Source organism: Rhododendron vialii, chromosome 6a (genome assembly GCF_030253575.1).
Source record: "Rhododendron vialii isolate Sample 1 chromosome 6a, ASM3025357v1".
Classification (NCBI taxonomy): Eukaryota; Viridiplantae; Streptophyta; class Magnoliopsida; order Ericales; family Ericaceae; genus Rhododendron; species Rhododendron vialii.
In genome coordinates, this window is record NC_080562.1 from 5,071,925 (window position 1) to 5,089,633 (window position 17,709).

At 38.6% G+C, this 17,709-nt stretch overlaps 3 protein-coding genes across 3 annotated transcripts; 1 reads left to right on the plus strand and 2 right to left on the minus strand.

Moving 5' to 3' along the window:
- Window positions 1-1,677: 1,677 nt before the first annotated feature.
- On the minus strand, window positions 1,678-4,241 carry LOC131331125 (uncharacterized). The gene is made up of 2 exons (XM_058364964.1): window positions 3,601-4,241; window positions 1,678-2,405 (listed from the first exon to the last, which is right to left on the minus strand). The coding sequence occupies exons 1-2, from the start codon at window positions 3,934-3,936 to the stop codon at window positions 1,800-1,802; spliced, it is 942 nt and encodes a 313-aa protein (XP_058220947.1). The 5' UTR covers window positions 3,937-4,241; the 3' UTR covers window positions 1,678-1,799.
- A 969-nt stretch (window positions 4,242-5,210) lies between these two features.
- LOC131331127 (uncharacterized) lies at window positions 5,211-10,167 on the minus strand. The gene is made up of 3 exons (XM_058364965.1): window positions 9,441-10,167; window positions 5,699-5,887; window positions 5,211-5,360 (listed from the first exon to the last, which is right to left on the minus strand). The coding sequence occupies exons 1-2, from the start codon at window positions 9,972-9,974 to the stop codon at window positions 5,876-5,878; spliced, it is 546 nt and encodes a 181-aa protein (XP_058220948.1). The 5' UTR covers window positions 9,975-10,167; the 3' UTR covers window positions 5,211-5,360; window positions 5,699-5,875.
- Window positions 10,168-11,197: 1,030 nt separating this feature from the next.
- On the plus strand, window positions 11,198-16,726 carry LOC131331128 (uncharacterized). The gene is made up of 7 exons (XM_058364966.1): window positions 11,198-11,399; window positions 12,987-13,056; window positions 13,220-13,279; window positions 14,913-15,027; window positions 15,394-15,509; window positions 15,730-15,854; window positions 16,316-16,726. The coding sequence occupies exons 1-7, from the start codon at window positions 11,323-11,325 to the stop codon at window positions 16,437-16,439; spliced, it is 687 nt and encodes a 228-aa protein (XP_058220949.1). The 5' UTR covers window positions 11,198-11,322; the 3' UTR covers window positions 16,440-16,726.
- The last annotated feature ends 983 nt before the right edge of the window (window positions 16,727-17,709 follow it).

A 17,709-nucleotide genomic window follows, 5' to 3' on the forward strand; every position in this document is an offset into this window, starting at 1 on the left:
CTGGTTATAAGGCTTCAATTTTTCTCTTCTTAACATCTGAGTTTTAAGGAGTAGTGTGGGCTGCTTTTCAACTCTCTTTCCTCTTTCATTATTCAAAAATATGAACAAAGCAAAAACTCAGTACATCTATCTCAATAACGATTAAGCCCCTCTCCGGTCTATGAAAATTGATTCAACGGTCCTAGCTCGTTTGTGGATCTTTTTTGGGCACCGTTCATATTCCAGAGCTTGTCAAAAACATTGGTTATCCAAAAAGTCAAGTTGATCGAATATCGGTTAATATGATTTGAGAACACATTTGTTGTAGAACATGGTTACAAAATTACAACACCAAATACCCATTTATCTTAAAACAATTTCATTCCGAAATTACATCAACTGGTGTCCGACCAACGGGCAAACAAATGAAAAGAACGCCAATTCTCTTTGATTGTGTGTTGTAGGAAAGGTTCAACTTTCATGAGTCCCCGAGAATATTGCCAGAGAGGTGATGATGATCAACGATCAAGAAAGCCTCCAGCATATTTGCAAATATGTGGCCGAGCCAATTTTATAAGAGACCCAATATCTGTTTCAAGGCTTTGAAAATCTTTTAAAATTTTAATTAATAAGATTTATATTTTTGTTTATCTTGATTAATCGAACGATAATCAAGCCTTAAACTTGTTTTGTACCACAATTGTTTATCTGGTCCTTTGCTATGAAGGCAAAATTAAATGTAGGACTTCTTCTGGGCCAGTCCTATGTGGGTGGACAACACCTCAGTATGTTCTGTCTATTAATTTGGTTGAAGCTAGATTTGCCTAAAATCCTCTTTTAGGTCAAATTTAAAAAATATTATTGTGTCACTTAGACGATTGATTAAATTTTCTTCTTAGGAATTAAATATCTTATCCATTCAAGAACCTTATTTAAGGGTTTGTAGTTAACGACAAGGCACGGGACAGTGGGACACCACGCTCAATTTCAGCATTTTTGTTTACATAAAAAACTAGGCACGACCATGGAGAATTACTTTTTCGGACAATATTGTTCTTTTGTAAATTGTTACATATTTCCATGACTTCGGGATTCATTTAAATGGGCCTAGATTTAGTAGAAATTTGTTGTTCATTAACCTCTTCATATATGGGAGAGTTACTATATGCTTATTTTTAAGCCAAAAAGTACTAGGAAGTTTAGAGTAGACTTCTTTTTCTAGTTGTTTTTTTAAAACTTTCTATTTTGTGATTAAAAATTTTATCAATCATTAATCTGTTCTTTAATTCTTTTGTATTTAATTTCATCTTTTAAGAATTTTAACTGTTTCATTTTTTGGTTTAACGTGTTAAGAGACCGAGATATGGATCAATCTTGTTGTTTTGGTTTTGTTAGAAATTTAAAAATTAGTTGTTGACCAAAAGGCTTGGTAGTAACCATTTGTATTAGTTACTCCGTATTAAAGGATAAAGCAAGTATATGAAAGGATAATGGGAGTTGATTTGATGCCAGATGTTTCAGAATCTGACTTGATCATGGTTTGAAGGTGACGTGGGTTCAATGTAAGGATGATGATGCTTCTTTCAAAGCTCTGATACAACTTGAAAAAATCAGGCTTTTAGAAGAATATTTTCATTCATCATAATTCAATAGCGTATACAGTTACATATTTATAGAGATGACCAGTATAATTCAAGGTCTTCCTATAATCAAGTTATTTCCTATTGTACGTACAGCTAGAATAATAAAATAAAATAAAATAAAAAGGAAAGAATATTATCCTAACAATCGGAAAGAATTACAAGAGATAATCCATAGAATCATTGACCATTAACCCAATATCTGAACAAAAAAGAAAGGTAATAGAAGATCAAGAATGGTGGGTCTATGGATCCAAGGATTAATATTAGAACGAGCAAGCACATGTATATAACGTATCGGGCCTGAGTGAAAAAAAGCCCATCAAGAAAGTAGACCTGTCGAGATGATAGGGCCGTGAATACCACGGAGAGAACCAAGGAAAGCATAGCAAGCAAAAGTCTCAACGGCAAGTCCAGGTAGAAGTCATTGCTACGGAACGGACATGACTGAATTGAAAACATAGTCGCGAAGGCAAAAAAAGCAGCTAAAAGGCCACATAATATGTGGAAGAAGTACATGCGCATATCGTCCGTGAGGAAAACGAGGAGACCGTAAAAAGGATCTCCCTCGCTTTGACGGTAACCACCCGGCGGGGTAAGAAGTGCGGCATAATTGACTGTCCCGATCAACGCAACAATTAGCATTAGGCCATTGTTCACATCTTTGACTGCTTTCTCAGCCTTCTCTCGTATTTCCGAATGTTCTTTTGCGAATACTTTTGTTGCCGTCTCCCCATCCGAGTTTCGAAGATACCATAAATGTGGGGGAGAGTCGTAACTCACGTGCTGCATGCATGTGGAATTTCAAAAGACCATAAGTATAAGGACATGCAATGATTTTGGCACTCCAATTTTTTATAACACTTTAAAATTTGTATATTATTGTGTCTTGCTATGTATAATTTTTACACTAAAAGACAAATTTTTGAGTGCTATCATAAAAAAATTGTGTGCCGAAATCATTTTCCTAAGTATAAAGCCAAATTCATCAATATTTTAGAGTAGTACTGATTAAACATGCAACTTACTATATATGATACAGACAAATTTATCAATTTAGAGCACAAGTACGTACTCAACGGCAATAGGATCATAATACAGCATGCAATTAATTAAAAGATTTAACTCCCTCAAACTCGTGGGTGGTGACATAATTACCTCCCTTTGGTGAGGTAGGGAGACCCCAAAGTGGGGGAGTATCATTCAAGTCTGTGTTGTGTTTATGTACAAGTATTTGTATATGTAATAAATGTTGTGTTTTTGCCCATAAAAATACGCCCAGTAGTGTTTGGCCCAAAAAGATTATTATATGGGCTAGTTAAATGGGTAGAAATTTCTACAGTTATTTTGGCATATGTTTGTCACCTGCCATAAAAGAGGTTTTTTGTTTGGCTGAAACGAAGATAGAAACAGAGAGCAGAGAGAGAGCGGAAGAAACTAAAAAAAGGGAGAAAAGGGTTTGGTGCTGTGCTGCTGCTGTGTGTGATTCATTGGTTACCTGGAAAACAGAAATACAAGTGCTCCTGTGTGTGCTTGGGTTTTCGGTGGTCAAGGAACAAAAGGCAGCTAGCTATTTCCCCTCTCTCCTGAAGCCATTCGTGGCAGTTCGTGCGTGAACTTTTGAGGGCTGGTTTGATCCGGTTGGTGCCCTCTGTTTCAGCTGTGTTGGAGAATGTTGGGTAAGATCTTTTCACTCCGGTTGTAGTTTATTGGATAGAATGTTTGTGAAATCTTTGATCTCTTTGTAAACCCTTAGTAAACTTTGGTGATAGTGAAAATTGTTTTCTCTTTCACGTGGACGTACCCAAGTTTGAAGAACTACGTATATTGGTTGTTCTCTTTGTGCCTTATTTATTGTGCGTGCTAATTTTTCCGATTACGCTTCCGTTTGCGTGTGAGATTGATTAGGGAAAATAATTCCTACAATAAAGTTAGTATTTCTTTTGTTGCGTGTGTGCTCAACAAATAAATGCACACATACCTTAAACCAACAAACATCCCACATCATCTGGTACAAATGTCCGGCTTGAGCTAATCTAAAACTTGGGGTACCCAATTTGGCAGCAAGATGTAATATGGTGTTTCCATGATAATCAACATCTTCCACCAGCATTCCATCTCTGAGATCAATTTTCCTCCTCAACAAGTTGTAGATATTCCAATCTTTCTGCTCAACCGCTATATGCAATATGTTCTTTCTTTTGTCATTATCACTATTCTTGTCAAAGCTATATGCAGCCTCGGGAAATTTTCCTAAAATCTCATTTACCAACTCAATGATGCCCTTCTCCGTGGCTTCAACAATCGGGCTCCCCATCTGATCGTCTAAGTAGCGACTCCATTCTCCCTCTTCTTTTACGAGCCTTTTTCCAAGCTCAAGTGCAAAGGCATGTTTCTCTTTTTCATTGTAGATTATTCTAGTATGTCGACAAGCTTCATTGAAAAGAAACAATTGTTTATGAGTTAATGAACTTAAACCAATCCTCCAAATTGTATTATACAGGCGGACAATAATGTCTACGATTCTACAGAGGCCGAGCCACGAACTAATTATGGAGCGAATTATGTGAGGTCAAAGTTATGGGGCATGCAGCATTGTTGGGTCAACCTTTGGTTTAAAAATAAAAAGAAAAAAAGTAGGGCTGGTTTTCTTGAAATTGTGTTCGTCTACTACAAATCATCTTTGTTTATCTCAATGTGTTTTTAGATCCAACGTATCTCGATCGTTATTCACCCAGCGATTGGATTGATATTTTCATTTCGGAATCTTCTCCATCGGAAAAAAACGGATTCTAGTAGGGTCCCCCAGGTATCCAATAGTTCGGCTTCGGAGGCGTCCACTGAGGTCCTTAATCGGCTGACTTCTTCTTCGGCGAAGGAGTGGCGTCTCTCTTCTTTTCCCTGTTAGTACTGTTACTCCCTTGGCTTCTTAAGGTCAGTACAGAGGAAGGGAAGGGAGTACAGAGGAAGGGAAGGGCGCTGGCGGCCACGGGGGGGGGGGGGTGGAGGGGGGTGTGCTGCCCCAAGGGGCAGCAGCACGCTGCTGTACCCCGTTTGCGGGCCTACTCCGGTCTCGCTCCGATAATCGGAAGCGTTCATTTTGTAGAGCTCGTCAAGTAGAACAACTATGCAAAAAAATCAGCTTAATTGGATATTATTAAGTGCCTGATCGGAGCCCATATAACTATCGGTCCATGTGTTACAATGGATTTGATCCAGTGTTTCAGATCCATTCTTTTCAAGATAAAAATATTTCGATCAGGCACTTAATAATATCCACTTAAGCTGATTTTTTGCATAGTTGTTCTACTCGACGAGATCTACAAAGTGAATGCTTCCGATCATCAGAGCAAGACCGGAGTGGGCCCACAAATGGGGCACAACAGCAGCCCCCGCTTCCCCAAGGAAGCTATATTAATTAAAGATTCGTTAACTGCAGCTGAAGAAGGGCTAGGCAGTCTGTTTACTAAGACAAGAGCCAAATCCGATCCTTTTTTTTAATATATTTTCTTCTATTGCCTACATATGTGATGCTACCGGAATGGATAAAAGAGAAATTTAAAGTTAAAAACTAGCACGGCTTTCGCTAGTTTACGTTATAGAAAATAGCAAAACACAAAACCAAACCTGCGATTATTGATGCCCAGAACCCTTTTAGTTTTGAGATATCAACTCGTTTTTGCTGTTGATTTTCCACATCAGCGTCATGTTTCGACCGATACACTATCGATGGAATAAACCCTGCTTAGTAATAAACAAACACATTTTTTTTCATGAATAAGTTATAAAAGGAAAATAAATGACAAAAAAGAAAAAGAAATATACATGATGCGACTAGAGGTATACTGAAAATCATTCTAACTCAGCCTCATATTGGTTATCCTTTTTCGCAAAAATCCTGTCCCTTATTTTTTTTTTGACTTTCTTGCACCAATTTAAAGATCGCAATGAGTACTTTAAATTAGTGCGATAAAAAACATGAAAGAAAATGAAGGAAAGTATTAACATTTTTTCATCTGAAAAATGACACAATTTTCAAAAAAAGCCCAATAAAGTGGGACTGAGAAAGTAGCACTTACAATATGTGAGAACTGCGAGAAAGTCCACCGAAAGGATCAAGGAGCTAGACATATAATTGTGTGGAGAATAAAATGACCCGCTCTTGAAGGACTTTGATTTTTGAGCCAGCAAATACAATGCAGTTCTTCCTTTTTCATCAGGATTCTGAGCAAGTTGGGGGAATGACTCCAATATGCTCATAGCAAGTCCTTTTTTTTTTAAACGGCACAGAAAATTTTATTAATCTTTGAATAACGATTACAAAGACTAAAGGAAACAAGGAAAAGACAGCATGGATGGGTTGCTACTTAAATAATTTCACTGTAAGTTCTATATACGATCTCAGTGGTGTGAATGGTTCTTACTCCGACCCTACTTTCAATCTATAATTGAACAATAGGAAAAATTTCAAAATAGCACCTGACCTTTCACATAAATTACACACAGGCACCTGACCTTTTAAAATTATCAAAAAAACACTTGACCTATTTAAAAACCCATCAATTTTCCTCCCGCCGTTAACTTTCCGTCCAAAACAAACGGAAATGTTGAAAATTTTCATTTTGGCACGAATATTGGCAAAACAAGATTCAGGCTCATTTTGGCAAAACACAATATTATACTCATAAACAAGATTAAGGCTCGATTTGGCTTTAAAAGTCAATTAATAACTTAATTTTTGTCTTTCTTTATTAAAAAAAACGCATTAGTTAGTTTTGGGTCAAGACGAATCAATAAGTCACAAAAATTACTTAACTTTTCAATCCAAACCCACCCTAAATATAGGAGTAGCAAAGAGAGCCGGCTCAGCTCAGCTCAACAGCTACACTGACTAATCTTCTAGAAGCACATAAAGACACACCGCAGAGGTCCACTTTCCCCCCCCCCCCCCCCCCCCCCCTTCTTCTTCTTCTCTCTCTACACTCTCTCTCTCTTTCCTAACTGTTCTCTCTCTCTCTTCACTCACCCCACAATCAACAGAATTCAAGATTCCTCACTCTGACCTTCATATAAACCAACCAAACCTCTTTCTTCAACCATCATCACCAACTAGCACAAACCTTACGCCCCCCTCTATTCCAATACTTTGTTCCTAAAACCCTAATTTCAATCAAATCAATGTTCACAACCTTAAGCCTACCTTCCATGACCCCTCTACGGCTGTCATCCGAAAATACCATCATTCACCCCTCCCTCACCAAAACCACCACCCGATCTGGCCTCCAAACCTCCTCCTCCTCCGGCCAACACACCTGTAAAGCCGTGTGCGCCGAAACGGTGCCGGCATTGGAACCAAGGAATCAACGGCAATGAGGAGGGAGCCTGTATGAGGTCCTGCGAGTGAAGAGGAACGCGTCGGTGACGGAGATCAAGAAGGTGTATATGTGTGGGTGTGGGTATAGAGGAGTAAAATACTCTTCCCTCTCTCTCTCTCACACACACACCAAAAACTCACCAATCAACCTTGAAACCTCTCTCTCTCTCTCACCAAAAACTCACCAATCAACCGTGAAACCTTCAAGTCTTGACCTCAATTGATCATCTTCGCGTGGTACAAGCCTTGGGTCGCGTGGGCTAAGCTCGGAGGAGGTGTATTTCGCTTAGTTTCGCTTTTGAAGTTCTAGGGCTCGAGTAACCTCTTGATTTCGGATTCGACACTCGAGGTAGAGATTTCTTACCCTCTCTATATGTCTATGAGTTGATCTTGTACCTGAATTGTGCTTTGGATCATTGGTAGTTATGTGGTGTTCGTCCTTGAAAATATGGTAAATCGTTGCTCGAAATGTCACCGTATCGATAAAATCTTTTTGCTGTATCAATACCATTTCAATACCGTCACTTCAGAACTTTTGATTTGATTGTTATATCAATACAACCTTTTTTGTTGTATCGATACCAGGACCTTATGGACAGTTTTGCTGCATTTGTTCCATACTTCATCATTTTGACCCATGGTCACTTCTAATACTTCTTAAACACCTATAAACCATCTCTAAGCTTGGTTGCTCGTCTAGTAAGGATTCGTTGATTGTTCCCGTTCTCGAGACACTCGAAAAATGTAGTTTGGTATCGTTATAGACAAATGGTATATCGTAAAGTTATCTAAGAGTACCGTAGGCTATGTGAGGCGTTATGATGAGTATAGTTGGTGAACGCGAGCCGGTTTAGGGATCCGAAGGGTAACCCTAGTAACTTGTATCCTCATGATTCGTCACGTTGACTTTTCTAAATTATTTTGGCGCTCGTTCTTTGAGTTCCAAGTATCGATACTGGCGGGTAGTATGTCATAGAGTTGCTACAGGTTGGTACGTTTCTTAGGGTATTGTGACATACGTGGGAAAAGTGTGTATTGATTTGTTAGCCGATGTTATGATACAGTTGATTATTTGGAATGCTTTGAGTTATGAATGATCAATTGACATGTGGATATAGCGAGATTGGATACTACGGGTATCACCATTCGGTAGAACGGCCGAAATGGTGAGATGACCGGCTGAAAACGAACAGACGGTTATGCGATGTGCGATTCCGCTAACAAGCGATTTATTATATAATAAACAGATGGTTATGCAATGTGCGATTCCGCTAACCAGCGATTTATGATATAATGAACAGACGATTATGCGACGTACGATTCCGCAAACCAGCGAACTACGATACATGGATTGATGTTTGTTAATTGATGAAGGGACTAATGATTGATTTTATCAAGGTTTTTTTTAAAGAATGGATTTTGTTTTTGGAAAAAAAGTTTTTATTAAAAATCCTCCGACTATTCTTGAGCGAATCAATGGTTTCTGGTATTTGGGCACAAATCAACGGACTCCGGGTATTCAAGCTCGAATCAGAATTTGACCAATATAGGTCTTGTATTTCTCTACGTTATGTCGATTTGAAAATAAAAGAGAATGATTTATGGGAAAAAACAGATTTGGAAGACAGATAATGACAGGGAAATGAGAAAGATTGTGGAATCATATGAGATGTGGTAAATGATTGAGAAACCGTTATTGGCTTGTTATGATTGATGTGAGAACGATAATAGTTTAGGCTTGACATATGAGTTGATAGAATCTTCATATAGGATGTCTAAAACTTTTGATCTTAGTGTGCTGCCTGATGATAATCATGTGTACTTAGGCGTATCAATCGTTACTCGTTCACTCTTGGGGCAAACATCATCGCATTTTCACATACTTCGTGTAAAGATTTTTCTATTGAGCTAATATAACTCAACCTGTTATCATTTTCAGGTGCATCTCAAGGTTACATGAAGTGTTTGAAGTGAATGTTTGACTTCATCATTTCGAAAGCTAGTATGGAAGAATCATTTTGACATTTCTGTAAAACTCTTGTGCGAAATGTATTTGTAATTTCCGTCATAATCTTTGACTTGGAAATCATATAGTCTCTAAAATTTGGGGTTGGAGTGCCATTACTTTAAACTTTTATACTTATCGTACTCTACAAGATTTAAGAAATGTCTTTTGGGATAATACTTGTATTTATTGTGTGAATTTCATTTATCGAAAACTATTATTATTTATGTTAAAAAATGAAGGCATGACATAATGTAAGACAATCATCCCTAGCTCTAGTTGGAGTTGACATGCAAGTAAAATTAAAGGGTTAGAGGAACAAAATTTGGAATTGCTTAAAACTAGCTAGAGGGACGAATACGATAGTTGAAGTTGTGCGTAGGACCCTTCTCCGCATTTGGTGTAGAAGGGTACTGGAGCGCTACGAAAGAAATGTACGTACCATAATGTTCTCCTGTGATCGCAGCATGAAGAACATTGGAATTGTCATACTTCTGGTCATCTCCTGATTGCGATCGAGTACCTCTGCGATTAGATGGTCGAAAACATCCTCGTGTCCACGAGCCGCAGCAGCGTAAATAGGCGTCTCTCCCAAACGATTGCGTTCCCGAACCAATGATTGTTGTTTTCGCAAGAGGATTTCGACCACACTTTTTCGACCGAACCTCGCAGCTTCATGCAATGGCGTGTTCCCCTTGTCGTTTCTCCCAAACAGATCTTCACATTTTACTATGCTGCTGTTGCTGCTGTTGTTGTTGCCGTTGTCGTCGTCGATGAGTTTCTGAATCACGAATGCGTTTCCGTACATGGCTAGAAAATGGAGGATTGTGTTGCCTCCCGTGTCAAGTGGTATTCCACCTTCTTGTATCCAGAACTCGCGAATGGTTCCAAACGACGACAACCGCGACCGTGGTTCGCAATCTGACGCTGCTTTGAAAGCAGCAGAGCGACTGACTGAAATGGTGGAGGATGCCATCTTTGAATCCTCAAGTAGACAAAAATTAACAACTATATATGGGAGGTAGTACTAGTGACTCTTTAGAGAGAAGAACTCAGAGAACCGTTTTGGCTGAGGTGGAATTTTTTTCCCAATCAACAACTGGAAGGAAATGACTCATGACTCGGCTTGACTACTGAGCTTCGTAGCCACCAGTTTCGATAACGTTTTTCTTGAAGGATTTAAAGGAGTGGTATGATAGCCAATATTAAAAAAAAAAAAAGACATTTTTTTCTACTTTCAAATTTCTTGGTCAGTGGAAGGAAATGAGATTTCGTATTTATAGCTTCATAAAAATTCATTTTGCCGAGAAAAAAAAGGTGACTCCCATGAGAAATAAAACAAGAGAAGGAATTCTCTTTTAACTTATGAAAGCAAAGGGAAAGCAAGTGGGAACGAAGGAAGGAATTTTCTTTTATGTACGCGGATCAAAGAAAAAAAGGAATTTATGGACGGAAAGAAGAGAGATGGGGGACAGAACAAGAATAGGAGGTGGCTTTTCTGCAATTTAGGCCTCGACTACATTTTAGTCTCGTCATTTTTTAACCCATTTTAGAGTTATTTTGATGATTCGAATCGTCCACATTGTAGAGTTTTCCAAGTAGAATAGCCAAGAAAAATGTCAAGTTAATCAGACACCAAGTAGTTTATAATCAGATACCAATCTTTCTATTTTTCATTCAGATTTTAAGATCCTGAAATTTGAATAAAAAATGAGAAAATTAAATCGAATACCTAAACATATAGAATTGAACAAAATTTCCACAAATCCATTGAATTTTTTTAAAATTATTAAGCAACTCGAATTTTCTGTGCGTGACGATCCGAAATGGATCCCACATGACTGTTGATCATTTCCCACATCTTGCCGAGTAGATTTCGAAAACATAAATTTTATAGAAAAATGCAGAGTGTGCATGCATGTTTTTTTTAAGGGAAATGATCTCAAAGGTTATGAAATTGAAAATTGGGACCGGCACAACATTTTCCTAAGGGAAAATGATGGCCACAAACGTGTTTTGATAATTAATACCCGCCAATGACATTTTCAATATTAACAAATGTTTTCAGCATGTCTTTGACGGATATTAATTATCAAAATATATCATGGGCCGTCATTTTCGATTTTCCTAAACTTCAGGCCCAGCAGGCCCGACCGAATGCTGGCCCAATAAAACTAAACAATGTAAAAATACTACAGTACGGCCAGAAACAGCAAATCCTGGACTTCGTCATTGCGCTCTCTCTCTCTCTCTCTCTCTCTCTCTCAACTTAACGATTTTCCTGGTTTGGATCTCTCACTTCCAGAGAGAGAGAGAGGAGGAGGATGACGGTGTTCCACTTCTTCAACTGCGCAATTCTAACTTTCGGCCCTCACGCCGTCTACTACTCCGCCACTCCGCTGTAAGTTCGTTCTTCTCAGCCTCCGTTTTCATCCACCCTAGTTATCTTCAACTACTCTTTTTCGTGCCAGTAATTACGCACAGATCTGTTATGGAATCTTCGTTTCGCGTCCGTGTTATTTTTTGGAGTCTTTCTCGTCGCTTTGCACAAAGAAACCCTAAGTCACTATTAATTTCCAGCCGTTAATTGCCAATCCAATGAATTTGTAATCATTGGTTTTTTGTTTTTGCGATTTCTAGTTTTTTCTTACAAGCTAACCTGTCCACTCATTGACTCGTGTATGCACACGAAGTAGTTCGTTGGGCCATACAAAAACTCAATCCTACTACTTTATGTGTGGAGAGAGGGATCACACTTAACTTTGTTGTGCTCTACTTCCAATTAACTGACAACTTGAATAAAAACATTGCAGATTATATGTAAAGGAGAACCGTAACAGATTGGTTAGTGTTTCATAAAATTTTGTGGTTGCTACCCCCAAGGGTTAGTCCGGTTTGTTGGTGGGTTGGCTTCCCACGCAATTGACCAGCATTCAATTCTTGGGGTCAGGCTGCAAAAAAGTAATTTCTTGTGAATTTCTCTAGTCCCGGTGTGGATGGGGTTGCCTTTGATCGGACCGGGAAGGGGATTAGTTGAGGTACACGTAAGTTAGCCCAGACACCCCTAACCATCACACCAAAAAAAAATTGTGGTTGCCTTGATTGGCTTCTAGGTTCTTAATTTGCTGCATAGTAGCATCATGTTTCACCAAGGCATACGAAGAGTTGGTCGCTCATGGGTTTTTAGCTGGATTTTGTCCATATTTAAGATTAAGGAAATGGATGTCAGCAATAGTTTTGGTGGTGTACTATTAGACTTTCCTTTGTACATTCTTTCTAGAAGTACTTACCTACAGTGTTCTAAAACTCGCTACTCGCTCGGCCAAGCACCTTGGAGAGAGTACTCGGCGTTAGTCGGCGAGTACTCGGCGAGTAATGCCCACCGAGTAGGAGATTAGTCCCCTCGGCCAGGCACCTTGGTGCGAGTACCCACCGAGTACTCGGCGAGGAATACCGAGTTTTAGAACACTGCTTACCTATACGAGATTTTTCTCATTTTTGTCGAGAAGTTAGTGGGCTAATTTGTACCCTCTCATGGAGCCTCCCCTGCACATGTATGATCAGGAGTTCCATATACTTTCGTGGGTATTTGATACCAATGCAACCCACGAGGCCACGACTATATCTACATTTTTTAGTAGATTGTAAATTGGATTGCTTGAGTGCCTATCTTATGTGGAATTGCTTATGAAGAATCCTTTCATGTCACATGTGAAGTTGTTGCTGCACTCTCTATGCTGTAATTAGAACTTAGAAGTGAATTGATCATTGCATCCTGTGCACTTGAAACTTTCGTTGTTGATATTTTTCCCTAAATGGTTCTTTCTGTGTTATATCCATGAAATGAACTATTTAGCTGGCGTAAGATTATGAATATGCACATCTGTGTGTGGAGATAAAGTAAGCCGGGAGGGGACAAAGTTCATTGTGCAGTTTTATCTGCTACACGTACATATGAGATGCATTTGCTGTAATTATTTCTGTGCAGATCAGAGTATGATACTCTTGGTACTTCTGTTAAAGCCGCTCTCGTTTATCTTGGAACGGCATTAGTGAAGGTTGGTTATTGCTGTTGTATATTGCTCAATCATTTTATTCATTTTCTTGGACCTGTGTTTTACATGACTTCTTCTCCATCTGATTGTATTTTTTTTTTTCTCATGTTCAACTTAATCATATATCAATTTCATTAACACTTCTACATTTTTTGCCTTGTGGCAGCTTGTTTGTCTGGCAACCTTTCTCAAGGTTTCTGAAAATGACAGCTTTGATCCGTACCAGGTACGTAATGGATGTGTTTTTGTGGTCTTGGTTGTTTAGATTTTATATGTATGATTGCATAACAGGAGTCCTCGTGTTTTTAAATTTTTTTGTTAGATGAAAATCCATCTGTACTTGTAAGAAGGAAGAATCCAATAGTAGAACAATGTAACGATCATTTGCAGTTTTTATTTATTTATTTATTTTTATTTTTTTTTTATGTTTTATTTTAATTTTTTTTTTTTGGGGGGGGGGGGGGAGTCTTTGATTGTTAGAACTTCAGTTATTCAGTCAATTGTGATGAAGAAATTTTCCTGAACTCCTCACAATATGTGAGTAGTTATAAGATGAAAGACAAATGTGTGTAGAAGAAAATATATGGGGGCTCGTTCAGTGATCCATCCAGTACTCTGTCTCCCCATCTATATGTGATTCGAGGGGAACGCAATTGCATTTCTTTTTTACTTGAACCAAAATGGGTGAAAACAAATAGAAGTTTGTAAGGTTGAGGGGCTGTGCTAGCCCTAAAGGTGATCCAGGGAGATCAGCAAGTTCTCCAAGACTCAGGGTTGCCAAAGGCGGAGAGGAGGGAACCCAAGGCAATCTGAGGGAGAGAGAGTACTATGGGAGTATTGGGATCTGTATCAGTGATAAGGAGATGAACAACCACTTATTTATGATGGCTTGGATGTCTTATATATAGGCAAAGAGTTTCTCTAAAAGGGGTATATGTCTGAAGGGCACGTGGAGGCTTCTGAATGACTGCCTGTTTGAAGGTCAAAGCCTATGGTCTTAGGGGACAAACCTATGACAGCCAAGTGTCATAGGTCAAGGGTTGTTGGGTTGGAGTCGGCTAATCAAGGGACACATGGAGGGTTATAAGAGGGTGGACAGAAAGGCGTTTATAGCCATGTGATGTTTGGGACTTGGGTTTGAAGTTTCAGCGTCCAGAGGTCAGTGATATGTGGGACTTCGTATGAATATTAGGTGGTAGGTGATGTCTTGTCCTTTGGTTTCAGAGGGTTGGTATGATTCCAATCCCAATAAAGCTGAGCTCTCAGTCAGCAGGTCTTCCTCTCCTTCTAAGACTGTTCTGAAGGTTAGCTCCTAAATGGAGCTTAAGCCTTCAGACAATTCCTTGGGTTCAAACCTCCATGCCTCATTCCTCCTTCGGTCCCGAGTCACCTGAGCCCTGCCTCAGCTCAAGTGTGGGTTACCGACCTTGGGAGTGGTCGTCCTTCAGAGAAGCCCTTGGGGGTTGTCTTTCAGCTATGACAACACTCACTCCTGAGGTCTCTTTTTTCCTTCAGCCCTTGAGATTCGGGCCAAGTATCCACAAAGTTAAAATCAGATCAGTGTTCTTCCCTAAGTCCTGTCCCCTGGGTGGCTTGTTGTATGAAGAGAAAGTGTCAATGTTGACATGAGATGATAAGTCTAGTAAAAGTTTGGATTCAAGTTGATCAATTCTCTGGAATGCTGGAATAATCTCTGACTGTACATGAATTTCGTAATCTACGTACGTAGATACATATTTTGAGGGACCAAATAATGTTGGAAAAAATCTCACACTAAATAGATTTTGTCTAGTTACTTATATGTTGTCAATTCCTGTGTGAGATTTGCAGTCATAAAGTATGTTTCATCTTTATTTCAGGAACTATTGAAAGCTTTGATCGGCTTTATTGATGTTGCTGGGCTGTACTTTGCCTTGACACAGTTGACTCACAGGAACATCTCTCAAAATCATAAGTTCCAAGCTGTTGGACTTGGTGAGGGAAGCTTGACTCCAGTTGATTTGACATCCAATTGCTTTTTACTGCCTATTCTGGATGGATTTGTGGCTATTTCTTCTTTAGTTATATTTATAGGCTATCATGGTTTTTGTCCTTTGTTTAGTTTGTCATGCATTGTCGTTAGAGTAGCCGTATCTAGTTCTAATGTTAGTAGGAATCTTAGGATTATGACCTAGAAAGATCATTCTGGCTACTATGCTACTATGCTATGTTACCTTTGGAATTAGAGTTGGTGAACTTTTGTGGAAATACCTGCTGTAGTTCTTTCGAATGATGGGGAGGTTACTATGTAGGATTATCTTCATCTTGCTTGACAGTATGGTACCATTTTCCTTTTGGCAGGGTGGGCTTTTGCAGACTCTGTTCTGCATCGGTTGGCACCCCTATGGGTTGGTGCTAGAGGACTAGAATTTACTTGGGACTACATCCTGCAAGGCCTTGAAGCAAATGCAAATCTGGTATGATATCATTTTTTTTGGTTCAGAATCTGCATGCGAGTTATGTACTGTATCAAACTCTTGGAATGCACATAATAATTCGTATTGTTAGGTGGGTTGATACTTTTGTCATGACAATGCCCTGAGTCTGTTGATATGGTTATTCTTCTTTCTTTTTTTTTGTAAAAGAGAGAGATTATTCTTTTCCTGGTTGATTTTGTTTTCATGCTCCGTGATTCAGGTGTTGAGTATATCTCTTGCTGCGTTGGGATCTTTGATGTGGCTTCGGAAAAACAAACCCAAGACATTGATACCCATAATATATGCGTGTGCAGGGATTGTGGCTACGATGCCATCCATCACGAGGTCTGTTATCCATATTGCTTCATAGTCATAGAATTATCCCCATGTAACAATAATTAAATCCTCTAAATTGTCCTATGAAACAAAGAATTGAAAGCGATATTGATCAACCGGTGTTACATCTGAAATATGATAGGTAGCATATGGTGCTCGAGTTACCAAGTTTTGTGTCTTCATTACATACAGTTGGAACCTTTATAAACCAGAGTTATTTCTTGTCTAAACTGAATCTTAGTACGTCCTCATTCCCACGTATCTTACAGTACTTCTCACAAGCTAGTGTTTTATACAAGTTGATATGAATAGATGGCTATGTTTAGCTGCTGAAATTTGTTTAACTCTTGAACATTGGTCAGGCCACCTTTTTGAGTTATGAATAATGATAATTGGCATTACTCAAAAGTGTTATTGCAAAACATTTTCTGCAATTATATCCATCGTGCCTAATAATGGGTTTTTTGCAGCTATCTAAGGCGTGGCTTGGGATGGCACTTTCCAGAGGTGGTAGGATTTGAGCTCTTCACTTCTCTGGTGATGGCCTTCACTAGCTGGCAGCTCTTTGCTGCATGTCAGAGACCCTCCAGCTGATTACGCCTGAGATCATCCCTTGTAAGGCTGAGAGAACAATGGAAGCTCCAAGCCATAGGTTAGAGAGAGAGAGAGAGGATCCCAGTCAAGTATTATTGTTGAGATGACTGTTTTCAGAACGTGCTGAAGTCTAATTTCTATGCTGATCCAGCACTCTGTTTGGGAAATTTATTTCTTGGAGATAAGTAGTCTTGTTCTCCATTTGTCACTGAACCTTGTATTACAAGGGCTTGTACTAACCATCATAATCGGTTGGAGAATTTTGCAATTGTGTCACCCTTTCACCAGTCCAATGTTGTTCGCGAGTGCGAACGTTACACTGTATCGGTTAATACATTAGACAGTGGGGTGGGTTTCACTTTAAGCAGCGGTGTGTACCCTACCCATAAAACAGTTCATAAAGGTGAACAAAATTGTTGACTCCCTATGAAGCTTAAGGTTACCAATTGCTAGAGTAATAACTTTGAGTTTTTCTTGTTTTGCCCCAGCAGCAGATAGCAATGACATAAATTCATGATATGTGAATCATATATGATCAAAAGGAACTTAAACTTCCGGTGAGCAAGGTTGTCAAATCTTGAATCGGAATGGTCCTTTTTCTAATCGTGAATCGAATTGAATCATGAATTGCTCCGATTCGGTCATAATTTTTATAGTGCATGAAAACATATGCTTATTGATTAGAATAACTAAAATATATACTATGAATGCAAGTTTTAGACCTAAGTCAATAAAAAGGTTCTTTAAAATAATGATTTGATAATAATGTGGGGTATGCTGCTTCTATTGCAACTTGCAACTTCCAAGTAATGAGGATTTGTGTATTCTACTTATGGTCTGTTTTTTGTGAAAAAGAGGTAAAATTACAAAACAAAGAAGGTTTACTAGTGTCTTTGCCCGTTCGATCAATGGGGATGAAAAAAACTTAGTGAGAAAGAAGATAATTTCATGCAAAATATAGATTAAGAATTGAGATAATTTCATGTTATTGATTACACTTAGTTTCGTTTTCAAATAAAAATACACTCCATATTCTACATTTTTAAATAAAGAATAAAAAAACTAAGAAGTGAGAAAATTTCATGTAGGAGAGAACTTTTTATTTTACGTAACTACATTCTTGTTAGTGTATAGTATAGATAGAGATAGGGTGGTTGTATTTCATTTTCTGTCTTTTTATTCACTCGAGTAATAGATTTGCTTTTCTTTTTACTACTTCTAACACTACATAAGGAGAAACGTAGACAAAAAATGACATACCACAATTCTA

Coding starts and splice junctions, on each gene's coding strand:
- LOC131331125 (XM_058364964.1), bottom strand. CDS start 3,936: ATGGGGAGCCCGATTGTTGAAGCCACGGAGAAGGGCATCATTGAGTTG. Junction 2,406..3,600: donor GGGATGTTTGTTGGTTTAAG/GTATGTGTGCAT, acceptor ACATGCATGCAG/CACGTGAGTTACGACTCTCC.
- LOC131331127 (XM_058364965.1), bottom strand. CDS start 9,974: ATGGCATCCTCCACCATTTCAGTCAGTCGCTCTGCTGCTTTCAAAGCA.
- LOC131331128 (XM_058364966.1), top strand. CDS start 11,323: ATGACGGTGTTCCACTTCTTCAACTGCGCAATTCTAACTTTCGGCCCT. Junction 13,280..14,912: donor ACAGCTTTGATCCGTACCAG/GTACGTAATGGA, acceptor TCTTTATTTCAG/GAACTATTGAAAGCTTTGAT. Junction 15,510..15,729: donor TTGAAGCAAATGCAAATCTG/GTATGATATCAT, acceptor TCCGTGATTCAG/GTGTTGAGTATATCTCTTGC.